The sequence below is a fragment of the Poecile atricapillus genome, chromosome 1 (genome assembly GCF_030490865.1).
Source record: "Poecile atricapillus isolate bPoeAtr1 chromosome 1, bPoeAtr1.hap1, whole genome shotgun sequence".
NCBI lineage: Eukaryota > Metazoa > Chordata > Aves > Passeriformes > Paridae > Poecile > Poecile atricapillus.
This window is the reverse complement of record NC_081249.1, coordinates 64,187,303-64,208,628: the sequence shown is the minus strand read 5'-3', so window position 1 is coordinate 64,208,628 and position 21,326 is coordinate 64,187,303. Positions and strand designations below refer to the sequence as shown.

At 41.5% G+C, this 21,326-nt stretch overlaps 1 protein-coding gene across 1 annotated transcript in view; it reads right to left on the bottom strand.

The window, feature by feature from the left end:
* Positions 1–10,028: 10,028 nt before the first annotated feature.
* FOXO1 (forkhead box O1) overlaps positions 10,029–21,326 on the bottom strand; it is a 61,222-nt gene continuing 49,924 nt past the window's right edge. Inside the window, exons 2-3 of the mRNA XM_058829585.1 lie at positions 14,089–15,448; positions 10,029–13,697 (exon numbers count right to left, since the gene is read on the bottom strand). Coding sequence (XP_058685568.1) covers positions 14,105–15,448 — 1,344 coding nt within the window. The 3' untranslated portion in view covers positions 10,029–13,697; positions 14,089–14,104. The remainder of the gene's footprint in view (positions 13,698–14,088; positions 15,449–21,326) is intronic.

The following is a 21,326-nucleotide window of genomic DNA, read 5'->3' as shown; positions in this document are numbered from 1 at the left end:
AGCTAAAAGTAAATTCAATCATCAGACTACAGTACAGACAGCCAAACTTTGCACAGATCAATCCATGTCTTAAAGGGCCTCTTATAAATCTTTCTGTAATGTAAATAAGGCATATGTTGGTTTCTGCTAGTTTCTGTAGGGTCCTAAACTGCAGACCAGAGCTACCAGAGGGTGGGAAAGTGGGTAGGATATTTCAATTGTCATGAACTCTCTCAGAAAAATGGGAATGTGGTGGCTAGCGTCATGAAGAGGGCTAGACCTCTCAGACCAGAATTGAAAAAAGAAGCACTGGGGACTTTCCACACCAGGAATAAGTTTAGATACCAAGTCAGACATGCCTTGCTGCTTTTGCTTGCTTTTGCAAGGTGCTAAATCCACAGCCATACTCCAGTTTTAAGGTTTTGTCTTCAGCATTTCCTTAGCTGCAGCCAGGTCACTCTCAACTGAAATAGGACGGCAACAGGATAAAAAGATTAGATTATTCCAAAGTTTCTAGACCAGAAACAATGTTTGTAGTTCTGTAAATCAAACAGACCTGGCCTTGCAGAGAAAAAAAAAAATTGAACTGACATGGAAGAAATAGTATTTAAAGCATGATTCTTCAGGGCTTTCACCAAAGGGAGAGCTTTCTTGGCCAGTGTTCATTATCACTATCACTCGGGTTCACAGGCACAGTCAGTGGTGCAGGTCCCTACACCTGCCTTTTAGGCTGGGTTTCCCTGTGCCTTTCTTTGGGAGGGAGTGCTGACCTAGCACAGCTCCATCTCCTAGCCACAGCTGCTAACTCCATCATTTCCAAGACCTCCTTTATGGCATGTTATGTTCTGTCTGAATCAGCTCCCTGAGCCGGTTCCTGAGCAGCTCCCCTGCACGGTCAGCAAAAAGGTCAGGGCAAGTAGCTGGAGTCTCTGCGGCTCTGTAGTCACCAGCATGTGGAGCCATGGATGATGTTGGGTTTGGTAGGAGATGGAAGGTGTATCCCAGCTGTTTTGTTTCTGCAGGTGACTGCTGGTTAGCAGACAACTAACAGCCTCATCCCAAAACTCCACATTTGGCTAGATGAATCCCATTTCCAGTTTCCCTAAAGAAAACCAGTCTTTGAGGTGCACATGCACACACCATTTTCTTGAAACTGTCTACTTATACACCACAAATTCATCTACTTCACCTCAACCCGGTGAGCAAACAGGTGATATAGAAGCTGATAGAGCAAGCAAAGATGTATTTAGCAAAAACTGAGTGCGGATTTGATATCTTGGAAACAAAGCCCTGGGTATATCCCTGCTTGTAGCCCTAGGGATTCATGAAACATTTTATTCCTGAAGACTGCTTTCGGTTCTGAAAAACTTCCATTTCCATTGCCATCTGCCTCATGTCGATTCCAGTGGTTCCAGGTTTGCACTGACAACATCTCTACCTGATGTCAGACTCAGTGACTGAAAATGTGCTCACATTTATGGTTCACATCTGACCAGCTACACAAATTCCATTAATGACTTCTCAAGGAGCTGTTTCACAGCAGCCTGATGGCCAAATGCTCTCCATATATAGTCCAGACATTTAATTTTATACAGGATTTCAAATCCACTCCATAATATGACATAGTTACTCATTTAGCTATGAATACCTCCACCAAGCTCATTGCTTTGGCTTACTTTATCAGCTTTGGCAGAAAGACCACACACTGTCACATTGCACAAACGGGCCAAGAAGCTGCTTTGCCTGAATGTGTGACTGAGAAGATGCTCTCGCTGCAATTCTGGCTGGCTCTGTGCACTACAGTGACTTTCAGACCAGGTACATCTTACCCAGACACTGGTCCAAACGACTGATAACTCTCCCTGTCTCTCTGCTCTGCACTGACCAGCAACTGAGTCTGTCCTTTGCCATTTCTTTCTCCACCTGGCCACCTCTCCTCTTCAAACCTCCTTTCCTTTACCTTCCTTCCTTTCTGCAGCTCATGTCCTTTCGGTTTTCCTTTCCCTGAGCTTCTTTCTTCCTAAACCCATCAAAATCAAATATGAAAGACTTGGATCACAACACTGATTGCCAGCATGCTGTTCCATCCATTTATTTGTTTCCCCTTTTCCCAGACAGTTTTCCTTTTCACCACAAAGACCATAGAGACTAAAAGCAGAAATTACTTCCTGGAGAAGGTTTTTCCAACACTCAGGCAGGTGGGACCCCATTCTGCCACATACAATAAGTAGGAGTATAAAACTCTTCAAAGAGTGGAGGACCATAGGAATGTAATAAAAACAGGTATCCAGAAGCCCTCCTTGATTTCCATCATCTTTCAAAAAGTATGTTTATATCTGTGTTCCACAACACTGGATTTCTTTAGGACTGTGTCATATTAAAAGCAAGTTAATTATTTCTCCACACAAACCTAGGAACTAAGATGTGCCTTGTTCAAATGTATAGATAAAATGTGTTTCAGAGTTTTCTATAAGCTAAAAGAGCATGAAGGAATAGAGATTTTTTTAAAATTCAAATTCACTGATCAGAGCCGTATTTTTGTCCTGTCTTGGAAAAAAAGTCAAAATTAAGTATGTTCATATTGTTGTATCAGAATCTTTTCTCAAGTGAGAAATAAGCAAATAATTTTTAAATATGGTTAAATGTATCTTAACCTTAAAAAAATCACACTTATGAATTTTTAAAATGCTACTGCTATAAAAAACACAACAGTCCCTTAGAGAACTGGATCACCTTTTCAACAGATAGAGAAAACCCCTAGTAAACACAGATATTGTTTAACTATGGTTTTCAGTGCCACTGAAATTAGAGGTTGCTTTTGCAGCTGCTGAGTACAATTTATTATGTCTGCACCACTAAAGCCTCTAAGAACCTGAACACTCAGAATCAGAGATCATCATCCCTTTTATGAGTATTTTCCAACTGGGTAAACCAAACCCTTAGAAAAACCCCATAACACCAGTGCCACTGTGAGCCCCACAGCAGCCATCAGCAGGGAGGGCTCAGGGCTCTCCGTGGGCAGCTCACAGGTGCTTGTGATGCAGCAGTGACTTACCTGAAGCACAGCAGCCTTGGGAGCTGGGGCAGCCATGGGTTTGGCAAAGGGATAGGCAAGCCTTGGCTGGCCAGGGTTCATGCTCTGCCCGTGCGCCGTGGGTAGGAGTCACATTCCAGCAATTAGCACAGCAGCCCGGGGAACGCAGAGCGTGCAGGGCTGGCTGACTGAGACCCTGCGCCAGCAGATCTGCCAGCTGGATTTCATCCCCTTGGCTGCCAGAAACAGCTTTGTATCATCACTCAGCTAACTAATGCGCAAAAGGCAACTCTGATGTTGGTATGCAATTGCCTCTTAAATGATGGAATTATGAGGCCTTCCTCAGTCAAAGTATGAGGATGCACAGTAAGAGTCAATAAGAGAGCAGTCACGGTCAGCTGTGTTCTGGGCTCCCCTTACCCTGCCAAAGGTGCAGGGAGTCATAACTTCTCCACAAAGCTGCAGTAAATGACTGAATAAACACCAGCAAATCGTTGCACATGAGGGGGGAAAAAAAGCAAATTTTAAAAAAAAATTAAAAGAATAGTTAATACACATCACCTCCAAATTAACTTTATTCAGAGGGAGTAGGCCCACATATTTCACTTTATGTTTGCAATAGCCTCAGAGTATCTGTGCAGCTTCTGGAGTGGGTGGCAGAGAACTTCCTGAAGTTCTCATAATGACCTCAACACATCTTAACGTTGCTAATGGCTAATGCAGTCAACACAGGGTTCCCAACAAACCAGGAAAATTTTAGGAGAGACACAGAAGCTTTCAGAACCAGTCATACAAAACTACTGCCTACTACAAATTATCAGTTGCAAGCTTCTCGGAAATAGGAATATTTTCATCCTATTTGGAAAGTGCTCCGCACCTTGTGAGCACTGCTAATCAAAACACACAAAAGAAGAGCTGCTAAATAACTGCTGATGCCAACACAAACAGAAAGGAACTCTGGATGCCCAGGTGCTGACATTGCAACCATGATTTGGGTGTCCCTAAACCACTGCTAAACCTATCACCAAGGAGAAGGTGGGGGAGAAAAGACAGGGAAGAGAGAATGGATCTGCTTGATAATAAAGTCCAACAGTGACTTATAAAATGTATGGTTCTCTCTTATTCAATTTGAAATTCATTAAAAAGTCCAGATTTCAGTCAGTTGAGGTACCAAACATCAGCAGCTTGCAAAAATGGAGGTTTAGGTATCTCCCCTTTCTTTTAAAAGTGGAAATTTAGAGAAAATAACCACACAGTCTTGAAGAGGAACATACAGAGGTGACAGCTTTCTTAAAAATTCTTTTTGAATGTTTGGAGAACAGTCAGCATTGATCAGACTTCACATTTCAAAGCTTCACAGAAGAAGCAGTTTTGGACACAGATCTAAAGAAAGAAAGCTACGTTTGCAATGCATATGGTAGTCCATTAGCATTATATTTTCAACACTTGAGTGAAGTCTGTGATTTCCTACATGTTGACTGGTGAGCTACAGCATAAATTCACTCTCACACAGTATTTATAGCTGCTGGCATTCAAGACTCAGTTGCGATGTCTACTCGGCATCTCATCACATGAAGTCCTATAATGGGCTGGTTTTGCTTCGGGCAGGGTAAGTCTTACCTTTCCTTCATCTTTAGGTCAGCATTTCTTAATCACTTCCCACGAGTTAACAAGCCTGGTGTCATTCTGTTAACATCCAAAGGAAAGAGCTCAAACTATGGATCTGACAAGAAAACGCCATTCTGTCCTCCACTGGAACTCCATTCTACATCATTAAGACTTTTAAAAAGCAGTAAAAAATTGCACATTTCAAACACATTTCTCTTCTGGTTGACCTCAGCTATCAGCACTGGAGAAGCTCCTGCTACTGACACACCACTACTTCTAGACCAGTACTGCTAGGCTCACTGCCCAGCATCACTGCTGACTATCTTTGAAAGGCTTTTCAAATGCCCACATGAATGACTTTAACTCTTTACTGGCCAACAAAGTAAAAAAAAAGTAGTGCTTTAGTCATGGCTGTGATGGAGGTTAGATTTGTAATACTGTCTTATCCCTGCCCTTAGCACAACCCCCATAGAGCTGCTAGGGAAGAGCTGCTTAGGATGATCACAGATTTTGTTTCTCCCTCCTCTGTCTTCCTCTTGACAAATATCTGTGCATTTTTTCCTGCCCTAGAAGTTTAAAAATCTAACCAGGTATTTTGCATGTTACATCACAGCTTATTATGCTGAGAGCATAATCTTAGTTGATGCCTCCTGGGGAGAGGTATCAAGCAAGACACCCAACACAATGTCCATGACCTTTGACAGAGAATTGGAAAGGGACTCATGGAGGTCTCAAACCTCCACACAGAAGGGTGTCAGGCATCTGTTCCTGGCTGTACTTATTCCCAGCATAATTAAGACTCTGAAGACAACCTTTATAAGGTCAGATCAAAAGGTCCACTTACAACAATGGCCAGTCAGTGACAGTGGCCAGCAGCACATGTAGATGAGAAAATAGCAGAAGGGGACGGGCCACAACTGAGTAATCCCTTCCTTGGTATCTGCTCCAAGCTTCCAGCACTGGCCAGTTAGAGACTTCCTGAGCTGCATCCGGACATTGTATTTAGTAGCCACTGATGAGCACATCTATTAATCTGTATTTGAATCCATTTATACATTTGGCCTCCACCACATCCCATGGCAATGAGTTCCAAATTTTAATAATATAGTGTGTGAAGAAGTACTTCCTCTTGTTTGAAACCTGCTGGTTGATCATTTCATTGGGTACCTCCAATTGTGTCACAAGAAATACTGATTAATCACTTCCTATCCACCTCCTCCACAGCACCCAGTTTTACAAAGCCCTATCACCTCACTCAGTTACACCTACCCTCACTCACCCTTTCTGCTATTTAATCTCTGCTATGGACTCTGCCAGTCCTACTATTATTTCTCCTGTGGGGTTTTTTGTCCACAGCTAATTGTGAGATGAGGCTTGAAAGAAATCCTTTCAATGACTCTAAGATGCTTCTCATGGTCATAACACCTCATCCACAGTTCATTATGTATTCATATGTGCTAGACTCACTTTCCCCTTCTCCCTGTGCATTATTCCACATTTATGAACAATCTTATCTGCTGGTTTATCAGCTAGTCACAAAACATGCTGAAACTTCTTGCAAAAACCAGCATAATAATTTTTTTAACTTAATATACCTGGACCGATTTAAGCAACAGGACCCCAGCAGCTGGAGTCCAGCATGTTCATTATAATTAGTCACTACTAGCCCTAGACTGGCATTCTTCTCAGTCACCAACAGGCTCTTGCCCTTCTGTACCTACCATACCAGGACCACGGAGATGGAGTCAGCTGCTCAAGCAGTCTGTAGGAAAGTATTTTATGCTGAAAATAAACTTCCAGACAGATGTGCTCATACCAGAAGGGTTTGCCCATGGCAGAACAAGACATGGAGACCCCTACTCAGAATGCGCTCTTGTGAAAGCCTTGCCTTGCAGACCAGCAAGGGTCAGTGAGAGGGTTACAGGGTGCTGAGGCTGGGCGAGACAGGGCCAGCAGTGGAACAGATGAATGGCTCCAAGACAAGCCCCCTTCTCAGGGACTCCCCTGTTATCTCCAGACTATTTTCAATTTAGAAGTTCCCCAGCAGGAGAACCATAAGCAGACAAAACTTGCCACCTCAAAGGGCTCCTGGAGTCATCCATGAATGAATGAAGGCTCCTGGGAATCAACTTTGGCTTCAGGGGTCATTTGGGCTTTAAATGGAGAAATCTGTTTTATGGGCTGAGAAAGGAGGAAGAACTTCCTTAGCACAGCTCAGCCATCACTGTGAGGAATGAAAGAAGGACACAGAGTCTTGCCTAGTCCAGCTTCTCTGAGCAGGGTGAATAAAAAAACCGTGACCAAACAGGAACACTCCTCTCAACTGCTGTAAATCGGAGTGGGGGGAAGGAGGAAGAAAGGGAGGAGCAGGAAGTGGTAACTTATTTGGACTCCTGAAATGAAACTCCAGTACTCACAGGGTTTCACAGCTCACCACTTGTTTTCACCTGGTCAAAAAAACTGAAACAACAATTCAGGCCAGGATTTTGTGCTGTCTGTGGTTGCTCCTGGACACAACTTTAAAATCCAACAAAAAGAAAGCTATTTTATTTGCCAGAGAAAATCCAGTCTTCTTTGGCCTTTAAAGCAGCCATCTAACATGCTTCCTTCATCCCAGAATCTCTCATCTCTCCCCCGTCTTTCCAATGCATATACACTTTTATAATGGGCTTTTCCATGAACTCTGCTGACTTGACTGAAGTAGATCAAATATTTCAGAAACAATTTAGACATTCCTGCCAAACACAGCTCCCTGGAAACCCAGCCAGATTCTTGTGGAAGGTCTGGGTTGTTGCCTGCTCAGGTAGTGTCACTCTAGGGTACTGAGAAAGAAACATAGACATAGAATCATAGAATCGTTTAGGTTGGAAAAGAGCTCTAAGATCATCAAGCCCAACCATTAACTCAGCACTGCCAAGTCCACCACTAATCCATGTCCCTAAGTGACTCATCTACACGGCTTTTTAAATACCTCCAGGGATGGTGACTCAACCACTTCCCTGGACAGTCTGTTCCAATACTTGGCAACCTTATGGTGAAGAAATTTTTCCTAATATCCAAACTAAATCTCCCCTGGGGCAACTTGAGGCCATTTCCTCTTTTTTCTTCTTACTTAGGACAGGAGACCAACACTCAACAAATCTTTCTTGGAAAAACCCCTTCACTTAAGGATGGCATGAGCAACTGTAGATGAGCAGACAGGAAGGATGTAAAAAATGTTGAGGTTCCAAGTTATGAACGAGCTCTTTGTCTGATTCTTCCCTCCACAGCCCTATTATACCCATCAGAAGCTTCCTACAATGCTCTTCCAGTTGTACTGCACAGAGCCCTCATCCCTTTTCCCATCATCTCAATGATAAACACCCCCACAAGAAGTTTACTTGCAAAAAATACATGCAAAATTTCTGCATGCCCCAGGGTCCAACAGCAAGCAGAAGAACATAAAATGAGATGGGGCGCTGTCCCTGCCTCCTCATTTCAGCTATCATTTTGGCACATGCCAGAACATTACCCCAAGCAAAACACAATCAGGTAATGAACAGGGATTTGCATGCAATTCCAGCAGTGGGCATGACCACAGGCACTGATCACTGCAAGTTATTCCTTCCAAGAATCTTCACATATCCCATCTTTGCACACAAGCTGTGCAATAAATGGCTGCAAGACTTAATGTCATTTGTAGTTTTAACTGGATTATCAACTGAGGTGACATAGTAGTTGATGTTTCTGCACAAAAACATGTTTATTACAATGATGTAGAACTGACTCAGAGCACAAAGATGCTTTGAGGTTTTCCTGCTTGATCAGCAGATTCAAATCCCTTGTTGCCAGGTTGGCATAAATTGCTAGCCAGTCCTTTCCCAAGAGACAAGCTTTGACTATCTCTCCTGACAACAGTAACTAGTCATGTACCAATTAGATAGATGTGCATCCTTTCCAAAAACAGCGTCATGAACACCCAAATAGAGTATCTTTGGATCTTACAACCATCTCATTCCAGAAGTCAGGCTTTTGAAAATGTCAGGGAAGATTCCTCAGCTTCCCCTAACATGTAAAAACACTTCCAAAATGTACACTTGAAGAAAAAAGGGCAAAGCTAAAATAAAGCTGGAACTGCAAGGTACAAGCAAAAATTAATTTTTAGCAATCTTTAAATATTTCTATTTTTACATGCAATTAGTTCTTTCATGTTCTTTAGGTCTACCTCTGCTCACTTTAAGATCAAACTGGGTTTTTTTGCCAGCAATTCATTAAGAGCCTGCTCTCTGCCACCCCTTCCCTCCCCACCTGCAGGCAAGCAGGGATCTGGGCCTCACAAGACAACTGTGGCGTGGGTGTTATTGGCTGTCTGTTTTGGCAGCCTCTCATCCTTTCTTCCAGTTCTGTTTTGAAACACAATCTAAATTAAAAAAAAAAAAAGAAATTAATTTTTTTTTAAAAAAAATCAAACATTCCTGCTCTCCCTACTCACTCACATCAGCAGCACTCCCATCACCACAGCCTAAAGCATGGCTGCAAAAGGAGCAGCACCAAGAAGGCTGGCAAGTGTTCAGCAAGGAAAAAACTGTGAAAAGGTATAGACTTCAGGAGGGGCAGAGGCAAAAACCAGGGGAAAGAGGACCAAGAGGGCTTGGGCCCGCTCTCTTCCACATTTAGTAGCATTAGGTTTTAACATGTAATTTGGACTAAAAGACTAATTCTTTCCTGTGGTTTGATGGACATTAACATCCCCTTTTTTTATTATTCTTTAATAATGTATTACATAACATTCTGATACACTAATTACCATCTCATGTCATAGCAATTTTATTAAGAGCTTATACTTACAAATACCCATTCTGAAACGATTTCAGGACTTTTTGCCATTTTCTCTCAACTACGCTTGTTGAAGCACTGGCAACATGGTCTGATGCCACTTCGTGCATCTTCCAGTAACAACACATCTCTACCCAAAGATGTCTCATGAGCCCTGGGAGTCAGGCATGGATTCTTCTTGCGTTTAGTCTCAAAGACTTGTAAACAAGTTACTTTTAGCACACTAGGTTGTGATTAAACACTGGTAACACAGCCCTGTTAGGTTCCTGTACCTGCTACAGTTCCAAATCCAGAAGCAATGCCGAGAGAGAAAAATTCCTTTATACCAAGTAATGGAAAATTTGTTAACTATTCTGCAGTTAGTGTTTGCTCATCAATACGTTATCATCTCACCAGGCAAGACTTGGTACCATGAGGTATTTTTCTGTATAAAATTGCTAATGCCATCAGGATTGTCCAAACAGGATCATCATCATTAAAAGATTACACGGTGAGGAAAGTGATTACGACAACATCTCAGTAGAAGGATTACTAATCACAAGTAGAATCCTGGTACAAATCTCATTCTCGGTATACAAGAAAGGACACAAAATCTTTTTAACATAATTTATATACATTTATGGCTTTATACAACAAACTGTCAGGGATTGTTCTCATGTGTCTGTAGAAGTACATCAGGCACTTTTTCTGAAAATATCCACGTATGAATTTTAATTTTGCAATGTGACTAAGTCAGAGCAGTGAAGCGTTGAAGAGCTGTCACACCACTCGCAAATAGAACTAGCAGTATGTACATGCCAATCTCTCAGATATTGCTGGTTTGTGGAACACCTTCAAAAAAGAGGCCAGTTTTCATGTTGAATAATTTGCTTTTTGCTTGCATAAACCATGCTGCATCTTACATTACGATTACCAAAATAATAATAATAATAACAATAACAATAATAATAATAATAATGAGAATACCTTATTTAAAATCAGTCATAAATTAAGAATCCTAGCAATTTCATAATGAAAATAGGAATTTCAAATCAGTAAAAAAATAAAAAAAGTACTAACATACATCCAGTGGTTTAACAAGTGCAAATTTTATACTGTTTTAAAATTGGTCCAATTTTAACTTCTCAGGGATGCTCTGTTGACTTAAGCCAATAATAAGCAATATGATTTTTGCTTATAAGTGTAGTCAAACTGTCAGTTTATCAAAGCAGAGCTTTCCAATTAATGCATCTACTACCTAAACATGTATCATATAGCTATATTATGGAAACAATACATCTTTATATTTAAAATATCTGAACAGCTCTATAATACAATAAACTTTTAATAACAGTACAAACCAGAGAAAAGTCAAAAACAAGGCTGCATAGGTAAGATCATCTGCACAATTCACAAACCAATCATTTACAACAATTCTGACAAACTAAGTTACTCCAGAAACTTGGTACTTTTACTGAAAAAGGATTTATAACTAGAGGTCACATAATGTTTGTTTTCAAGGCAGACAACATGCTCCTTCACCAACTTCACAGTATTCCAGAATTACAATTGCGAAACATTAGAATGGCACCACAAAAAAAAAAAAAAAAAAGAAAAAAAAAAACAGAAACAAAGAAAACCAAAAACAAAAGAACAAACAAACCTCTCAAAATTAAAAAACAACCCCAAACCCTCAAAAATGCCAATTGACCATGCAGCCCAAATCTGATTACCTACAACCGTTTTCTCACAATACATAAAAGGGCTTTCTACAGACTGTTGTAAATAAGGAAAGACTACATTTATGTTATTCATAGGTATAAAAAGAAATGAATAAAATATCTCTTTACAGGAAGTTATACAGTAGCAGTAAATAATAAACAGGAGGTATATTATTAAATGTAGCATGTTCAGCTGCATCCCCATGGAGTATAGCATTGTTTACTGCTTTCTGTGCATGCAGAGGTGGATTTTATGACTACTTTGGCCTATGTGTATCAGTGCCTATTTGGGAGCAAACATTTTTGCACATGCAGCAGACAGAATGATCTTCAGAAACTCCTGTATGAGCCCTCCACTTGCTCCACTGCCAGGATTTACTATCATGTTTCAGAGACTAGGCATTTGATGGTGAGGATGCTACTGGAAGTATTTGCCTGTAAAAGCAGGTGGCTTCATTGAGGCTTTGGCACTAAGAACATTTGATTTTGCTCAAAACAGGTTGAAAGAGCAGTGTCATGCTGGGGAAGATCCTGTGTCACGTCAGCCTCTGGTTCTGCCTGACAACCGTAATAGCATATCTACAAAAGTAGGACCAGCTGTAATTAGTAATGATTTAAGCCCAACAGGGAGCTAAATGCTAGCACATCAATAAATACATTGCAGAGCCCTAGGAAAGTCGTAACAGGATCATTAAATACATGGCTTGTTACTAAACTTCATTTACTTGGCTTACGTTCTGTTTCCTTCTCCACCATACACCATCACTACAGGGAAGATGAGTTTCAATTAGGACCTTTTCTGGTTGTGAACTATTTAGACAAAAGAAAAATCAATGTAAAAATACTTGCTTCTCCCCTTCTTCGTAACAGCCAGCCCTAGCAAAAAAAGCTGTTAATTCTGTCAGTGCAAAAAAAAAGCTCCAAGGATTTCTGTAACACAAACGTTGTGTAGCAACCAGTGAAAAGACAGGTGAGGCCTGCTATTCACACATCCATGAAAACTGCAACATGCAATTACAATAAATCAGAAATCATTTATTCCAAGACCCGCTCCTGAAAATGCTCAGGTAGCTGTCAGTGTGCTTACTCCAGCAAGACCAGGTTTTTCCACAGAAATAAGATCTCTGTTATTAATGCTGTCCCCTACCCTAAACCTCATGCATTTGTATAGCTTTGCCACTTACTTTATCTTTCTTTTTGAAAAGAAGTCATTTTTTTGTCCTGCAATAAGGTCAAAGTTTTAGTCTCCCACTCAAAAGTAGCATTTTTGTCTCTTGAAATCTTCTTTACAACAGAAACACTGATGAATCCTAAAGCTACTGCTAATTAAGACAAATGACAATTTTGTCATTAATTTTACTACAACTACAAATTTTCCACAAAAGGTCCTGCTCTTGGGTGCACAAACATTATGAGACCTCCACGAAATAAATATAAATGTGAAGCATTGTACAAGCATCTTAACAATGAATACTTAACACTTTGTGGTAGTTAAAATGATAATAGAAGCAGATGACATTTCTAAAAATGCATATATATAAAACTGATTAAATATTTCTAAACATAAAGTTGTCTATATTTATACATCACACAACAAAAAAAAGGGACAGAAATGTTTTGTATTCAAGATCCTTATTAAGATTTTCCTTTATTAGCACTCCCAGGTGCTAGGGAAATTTATAAAAACATGTACTTAATCCAGTTAAAATACTGTACAAAATGAAGAGGTTATGAATGCTGCCAGATCTCAGATTTTTTTTTTTTTTTTTAAGTTGCCTATGTAACAAAAGTAGATTTTAATTATAAGAAAAATAGCTTGGAAAGTATTCCCAAAATTATCTTAAGCCAAACAATAAAGTGATTAATCTGACAATGAAATCCAGATATATTCTTGCATAAATTTACACAAATACAGGTAACTTATCAAATGGCATTTAACCTACTGTTTGCTTTGAATAGTCAGTGAGTTAAGTAGGATCATATTTAACAGGCTATTCTCTTCCCATATGAAATGTGTGGCAATTTTCAGTAAAATAATGCAGTTCATACTGCTGCAAGGCAAGTCCATGGTTATCTCAATTCATCAAAACACAGGTAACATCAACAAGGGTTAAACTTACTTAGGGCATGAGATCATCACAGTATTTTTACAAAAGTTTATAAACTTTTCTTGGACCAAAACAGGTAAGTCTTAAAAAACAATTCTCCTACAGATCATACTGTACAAAACCGAAAGCATAACATGATGTAAGTAAGAGTCTTTGCTGTAATTATATGGTGTAGTGAATTTGGCACTTCAGAGTAATGAAATTTCCAATGGCACAGTTCTTATCTACAGCAGCACATAACCTGCAAACCTTGGGCAAACATCCTGTACAGGAAAATACTCTCTCTGCTGCCAACTCTGACGAAATGAAGAAAAAAAAGAAAAAAGACCCCAAAAAAAGTTAGTGCATGCGCACAGCTTTGTCAAGAAAATTAAAAAAAAAAGGTGAAGGACATCTTTGTACTGCTTTTCTCAGTTCCTGCTGTCAGACAAGTCTGGAGAATTTAACCATAGCCTAGGAAGAAAGAAAAAACAACAAGAAGAACAAATTAACATTTACAACAGATGAATAAATCTATTAAAATATGCTCAAGCTAGATTGAAGATACTTTAAATGGGGGGAAAAAAGTATTCATTACTGGCTAGTAACCAGCAAGTTTTTTATTTAAAACATCAATGACAAAACATGAGTGCTCCACATGAAGTAAGAGAAGTCAGTACTTGACAGTCCCAATGCACCAGTGCAAACCTGATTCTCAAACTAACAAAGGACTGGAAAGTGACTGACTGTTACCGAGGGAGTTCACGTGATAACACAGAAGAACTCCCAGATTTTAAGCATCTTGACATTTTCTTTATTTTCTCTTTAGCTGTTTTGCAGATTTATTATAAAAAGCACAGCTTACCTCCTCCTACTATATCCTAGCCTGACACCCAACTGTGTGTGGTTGTCTTTACGCTGTGCTGAAAACTTTGGTTAGGCAATACACTGTCAAAGTTAAAATCTAACGTTTCTCCATCCATGAGGTCATTACGGATAATCGACTCCATGTCACAGTCCAACCGTTCGATTAACATGTCATCTAAGTCACTGGGAAGCTTCTCCTGGTGGAGGGAAACAATTCCCACCCTCCCGTAGCCATTGCAACTGTTAACAGGGGCATATGGATTCATGGCATTCATCTGCATTGGGTGACTCATAGGCACTTGTAACGAAGTCTTCACTGTCGACAGGCGATTTAGCCCTGATGTGTGTGACATGGTGTTCACTGTGTGTGACAAGGCACGGCCATTGACTGCAGGCGCTGGCTGGTTATGTCCCTGGTGAGGGCGGGCGTTGGGGTTCATCATTTTGTTGTGGGGCGGCTGGCTGCCGTAGTTCGGCACCACCGAGTTGGCCACCATCAGCACACTTTGGCCCAGTGCCCTGCCACCAGCCTGGGAAACACCAGTGTCCACTGATGCCAAGATATCGTTGTGCGGCGGAGAGTCGGAAGTCAGTAACTCCTTCAGAAGTCCCGCAGGACAGTTGTATTGGCTCATCGATCCGTAGCTTGATTTACTGTCTTGGAGAGTCTGCATAGGGATCTGGGACAAAGAGTTCATGCTAGCTTGAGCATAAGTGAATTTCCTGTAGTCAGGATTTGGTGAACCTATACTTGTGGTCGAGGATGCGAACGAGTAACCTGGTGTTTGCTGCATCAGGGTGGCAGATGAAGACTGGGTTGACACAGTCATTGATGTATTAGGTGACAAGAGATTGAGATTATCCAAAAGATTTTCCATGTTCTCAGAATTACTCATCTCTGAAAGACTTGGTAGAGTTGAAGTCATTTTGGTGGTTGATGATGGGTATACCATGGAGTGCACATCCCCCTCTCCAAGATCATCTTGCTCTGGCAAAATAGGAGAAAGTCTTCCGCTAATTGTGCTGGCATTAGAGCTCGTTCTAGGTCGAAATGTACTCCAGTTATCAAAGTCATCGTTACTGTGAGAGCTGGGACTTGCAGGCCACTTTGAGAACTGTGATCCAGGGCTGTCACCATTTCCCTCTTGACCAGACTGAAGGGCTGTTTTTTTCTTGGCAGCTCTGCCTCTACTTTTGGCAAACTTGCTGTTATTATCCATGGACGCTGCTCGCCTCCTAGGAGATTTGCCGCTCTTCCCTCCTTCAGGATTGAGCATCCACCAGGAACTCTTCCCTGTTCCCTCATTCTGCACTCTGATGAACTTGCTGTGCAGAGACAGGTTGTGACGGATTGAATTCTGAAAAAACAGAATAGCATGTAAGAAATGGGGAAGACATGCATCTTTTATGGCATACTAACACCTGGTTTTGTAAGCATACTCTCATTTTGTTAGAAAACACAGGGGTAATCATTAAATAAGAAAGCATGCCAGCCTGGAAACATCTTTTATCTGCTCACAGAACTGGCTGAAACAAGCTTGCAAAGAGTCGCCATGGCAATTTGTCTGTCATCTGCCTCCATCACATCTGACATTATAAAAAGTTAAATAAAACTGCAGGAACTGTTCTGAAATAAAAATTCCACATAAAGGAGACAAAATAAGCCAGAAGATCAAGAAGACGATTGAAGTGAGTCTTCTAATAAATGTACCTGACTGTATTTATGGAATTTATTTTAATTATTACTTTACACAATGTTCAGGAACGCTAGATCCTGTTCTCTGGTCCTTATAATGGATTCTCACCCTGCACATCCCAAAACCCTACAGACACGCGACACACAAACTTGTCGCTATTGCTACTGAGCATTAATGAGATTTATATCATTTGTGTTACATGAGAAAATAAATATAGAAAACCAAATGAGGACTAAGTTCTAATTTTTGTAAGTTAACATCATAAATTGCCTAAGAAATCATAGAATATAAAGGAATGTAAAGAGCATAGACAAGCTTGAAATGAAACCCTCAGTCTTAAAACCATTTTTTCCTTTCAAAATCAACATTTTAATATGAAAAATTGACTCCTCAAATATCTGAGGGCACCAGATGACTTGTGCCAAGAACGACCAGAGGTACTGGAGCTTTTTTTTAACCTCCTCAGCCATGAATAATGTTTCATGTTAGACAAAAAAAAATAAAATTCCAAAATGGAAAGCCACAGGCCGACCTTTTAACAAGAGACTAATCTTTGCATTACCAAGCTGTAAATATACGTATTTTTGCTCATATAATTTCCTGCTGAGTACATGTAAAAAACGTTGTATCAACAGAAAAGTTTTCCTGTATCTTGACACAATTGCAAACAAAAGGCCACAAGTTCAAAGAGAGCAGAAACTGGCAGCCATAGATGCTAATAGAAGGGTGAGATGGTACCATGGTCTCTGCTAGGACTGCAATTCATGTATAACAAGGAGGAGGGAACCACAAAACAACACATTAAATAAATGTGTAAAACCAGAAATTAGACCTCAACGGCAGAGCAATCAGTAATTTACTACCTGCCTTCCATTCACAGTAATTTTCAGCAACTTGTCTGAAGATCTTAAGAAGGCATGCCGGGCACAGTCATCTCATGGCTGAAACCAGAGGCGACAGGCTCAAATTCACTGCAAGAGCCATGGTATGTTTTGGAACATGGAAAGCCAAACAGACAAAGCAGGACTGGCCATCTGCAGAGCTCAACAGAAGTGGTTACTCTGGGATCAAAGACGAGATCTTCAGTAGATGAGGGCAGCAAGGAGGTGTTACAGCCCTGCAACACCTTACAGGTGGCTACTATGACTTGAAACTATGACCCCAGAAGTGCAGCTTCACCTCCAACCGGGGCACAAGACACTCCCTAATACCAGAAGATGGCAGAGCATGGCCTCAAGGCACCAACTGTTCAACCAGCACAACACTGAGTCAAACCATGTGCCTGAACTCAGAAGCTCTTCCAACATCTCCTCCAAAGAACCATCTTTGCAGTTATCTCATAAACAGACACCACCAAAAATTACCCATCGCTGGCAGTGTTCAAGGCCAGGCTGGATGGGGCTTGAAGCCACCTGGTCTAATGTAAGGTATGCCACGGCAGGAGGGATTGGAACCAGATGATCTTTAAGGTCCCTTTCAACCCCAAGCATTCTATGACTCTCTGATTTCTCTATGATTTGAGTGTCTCCTTACTCAATTTCAAAAGGAAGCCATTCTCCTAGAAACTGTAAAGTAGGACTGTATCTCTTCACTTCAGGTAACCTTAAAATCAAAACACCATCTTTGATGTAGCAACAGGGTGCTAGGGAAGGCCTTGGAATTTTATTTGCACCAGCTGCAGCTAACACATAGGGAGGGTAAGCCTGGAAATCCATCTTTGGACTTGCCCACAGCCCCAGGGGCTGGCTGAGAAACCTTGTGAGGCCAGCCTGGCACAGCCCGCTGTTTTCACTCAAGGGCCACAGACAAATCTGTGCCTCACGCAAGTCCAGCTCTACAAATGTCGCAAGAAAGTTGCTCTGTGTGTCTGTTGATTAAAAAACCTCCTGCGCCAGTTCATTTTTTTTACTGTATTTTGTAAACATACCCAGTTGGCTCAGGATCACTGTTTAGTATGAAAATAGCCATATCAAACACACAAAACATCAGCCAGGGAAAGCACCGTGACGAGGCTTAGCTCCCTCTTCTCTGCTACACAAGTGTTAAATATTTAACAAATCGCTGCTATTCCTTAGTCATCAAAAATGTTATAATACGGTATTATTGTACCGAGGACATTTGAGGTCGCTCTTTGAGTAACAGAGCTGTCTCCTAACTCTGCCAGTAATGAAAAAAAAAATTTTCCTAACAGGAAAAGGTTTGCGGCCCAGAGCTTGTTACATAAATTCCTGTTTTTCACGCGGCCAGCAGGACATTAAAGAAGCTATGATTTACTAACTTGGAAAAAGTGTTGAAGAGGTAAATCTTGTGAAAATATGCACTGCTGTTAATGATGTTGTGTCTGCAAATCCTTGCCAGATGCAAACATGACCTGATAAAAAAGTATGGTTTCAGCAGTGGATCTTGGCAGCCAGAGGAATGGCGCAGCTGTTAGTGGCTGGGGCGTGCGGCAGCACCACCAGTCCCGGCACGCTGTAGAGATGCCTTCAGCCATGGGTTTCACCTGGACTTCGAAGCAAAGGCTCCCAAAACCTGGCTTGAATGACTCCATAAGCAAGCGTCTGCATTTTGAAGCGGATCTTCGCACAGCAGCATTTCATGCCAGATCGCATGGCATGATCGCATGCCAGAGAGTAACTGCACTGAATTTCATCAAAATCTGGGTCAGGATGGCAGCAGGGCTGCTGCCACCTGTGGAGTGCTTCCTGGGATTGAGTTTGTGCCTCTGAGATAAGGCAAACTTACTTCAGCATTCAGACCAGGGACTGTGGATATGCTTACTGCGACTTTCTGATTTAAGACTCAAAATATGCAAAACCAGTATCAGGCACGTGCCACGTGAAGAGTACATCCCGGCTAATAAAACTCGTGAAGCTGAGATAATTATTCCTTTGAATCTACATATTTATATCATTCAGCTGTACTTCTGACATTTCCAACAGCTCTACCAATATCCAATACTGCATTTAAACCCAAGATATAAATAGCAAAACACGCAACTTAAATTAAACTTGACTAATTGCTGAGAAAAATTATATTCCTATCCTAATTAAAGCTGAGGTATTTAATTATTTTTTAGTCAATTGGGTTGGTGTTTTATTAAACACCTGAAAACTCAGTTGCTCTGTTAAACTTGACAACATTGCACTTTACTGAGGTGAGACCATACAGTGAAACTTGGCCATCTTTCTTCCACCCCAGACCTTGGAGCACCAAAAGCAGAAGGAAGCAGAGCTCCTCTTTAACCCCACTGCAAACCCCTCCAAGCAGGACCTAGCTGTGGATTTGTGATTATCCGGGGAGCTGCAAGACCCCAAATTTGGAAAAGCACCTACAAGTGCTCACGGTCTCTCCCGCACTCTTGCATCCATGGGCACAGGCAGCACCCATCCCACCAGAGTGCCATGATAGCCACCAAAAGGGAGAGTGAGGAATGGATGTGACAGTCAATACACTTTACCAAAACAAGCGTATTTGCTATCAAGGTGCATATGCTGCATATTGCAATAAAGCATGCCATGGCATCTAGGGAGATTCACAAGCAACCAGTAACAAAGGTAGGAGGGAGTTTGCCTCTAGAAGCAGATGCAGCCATAACAAACTGGGAGGCCACAGGAGCAACACTGCTTCCATAACACGAAGGTCAAGGATTTCCATTAACAAAAATTAACAGTCTAATGACTGCCCACTAAGTTTTCATTCAGACAGTATCCCAGAAGTCCACTGCTTTCTACACCTCCTCCAAGGGGATGGCCTACACAAGTTGTTCTACCATCAGCTGTGGTAGCACATCCTGTTACTGACAGCTTACAGCATGTTTCTGAGCCAGCAAAATCTCCTTCTGGTGACAGCACCAAAGCAAAAGTTTCACAGCAGAGAAGTGAAGACCCCATCCCCCAAGAACTTCCATATGCTCTCACAGAAGACACTCAACCTGTCTCTCTAGGTCTTTGTACAGGGACTTTACTGCAGGTCTGGATGTTTGCATCATCCTCCTCTTGGAGCCTCAGTGGCAAGCACCACTCTAAAAAGAAGACATTAACACTCTTAGGAAAGTGTGCAGAGGCCAGGAAGTTCTCCAGCATACTTGCTCACAGCTCATTCAGCATCAGCAGCCGGACTAGCAGCAGCAGAGGCGATCCATGGCAAGTGGCACCATGTGGCATCTATCCAAGGCTGTTAGATCATGCCTGGCAAAACGGGCAGGTTTGCCTACAATAGCTACACCATCTGCACCCATTTTGCTGTGGTTTCCAGCCACGCTGCCAAGTCTATGGGGCTTGGATGAAGAGGCCAAGGAGGAGAGAAAACATTGCTAACTCTAGACCTACCAGAATTTCCTTTGGTACAAGAGTCTGGTGTTGTAAGGCAATCCTGCTTGTCTTACCTAGTAACTATCAAATAGAAAATGTTCAGATGCCGATGCTGCACATGGAGCTTGGATTTGCCTCAGACTCAGTGCTGGACAGTCATAAGCTCTTGGTCTACAGACAGCACACATTTCTCTCTCAAAAAGTTTCCTGACACTACAGTGTTCACTAACACCACCACACTGTGGTGTCAGAAGCCTCAAATGCTAATGAAACAGCTGATTTTGCCACCCAGTTGTGGTATTCTTTTATTACAGAAACCTTTTCTGTTGTCCATTAGGAGTATGGACAGAAAGCATGTCACTTAGCCTCAGGTCAAAGAGTTGTATTTAGAAGATGCTGGAAACTTGCCACCTTGCAGCTGTATGAAGGTGGAAGGGCAGGATTTCCTCCCAAACAGGTCATGCTTTTTTGGGTCCTTTGTTCTTAGGGAGGTGCTTTTGTTTGACTTCATTTTTTCTCCTGCACTGTTAAACAGTTAAGAAGTATCAGCTGGAAATAGTGAAGAAATACTTCCCTCCTCCCAAGGGGACCTTGCTCTGTTTCTCTGTGCTTTTCGTTACATGGGGTGGCATAGTGAGAGTCCTTCCCGGACCACCACCCATGAAACATCAACCCCAAACATGGAGACACTTCCATAAACTGTTCCATGTGGTAAGATTTCAGTAATGCATCCCTTTTTCCACGCATGAATGTACAAGAACAGGATGGAGTGTGTGTTACTGCTATATGGTTGCTATACCTGAACATATATATCCTGTGGCCGTATGTCAGTGGCATTGATCTAAGTCCTGTACATTCTGCATTCAAGTTCACAGATTTATGCTATCCTGTGATTCCTTCTCATAGCAGTCAAAGACTAACATACTTTGAACACTGAAGGTGCTTGGCCATCCTCCAGGTTGCAGCCTGCTGCCACCAGGGACTGGAGGGGATTTCTCAACCACTGGAGTCTTCTTCTCTGGATCATGGTAGCATATAGGAACGCAAAATGCATACCCAGCTTCAGACATTGATGTGTAAGACTTGGCTATGCATGCCTACATGTCAGAGAGGGCAACTCTGTTGACCTGTATTTGAGTTTTTCCCAGTTGCTATACCCTAAATTCTCTTCCTCATCCTAGGCAGACTCTTTGAAAGCACTTTTCCATAATGGCAGTTTGGACATT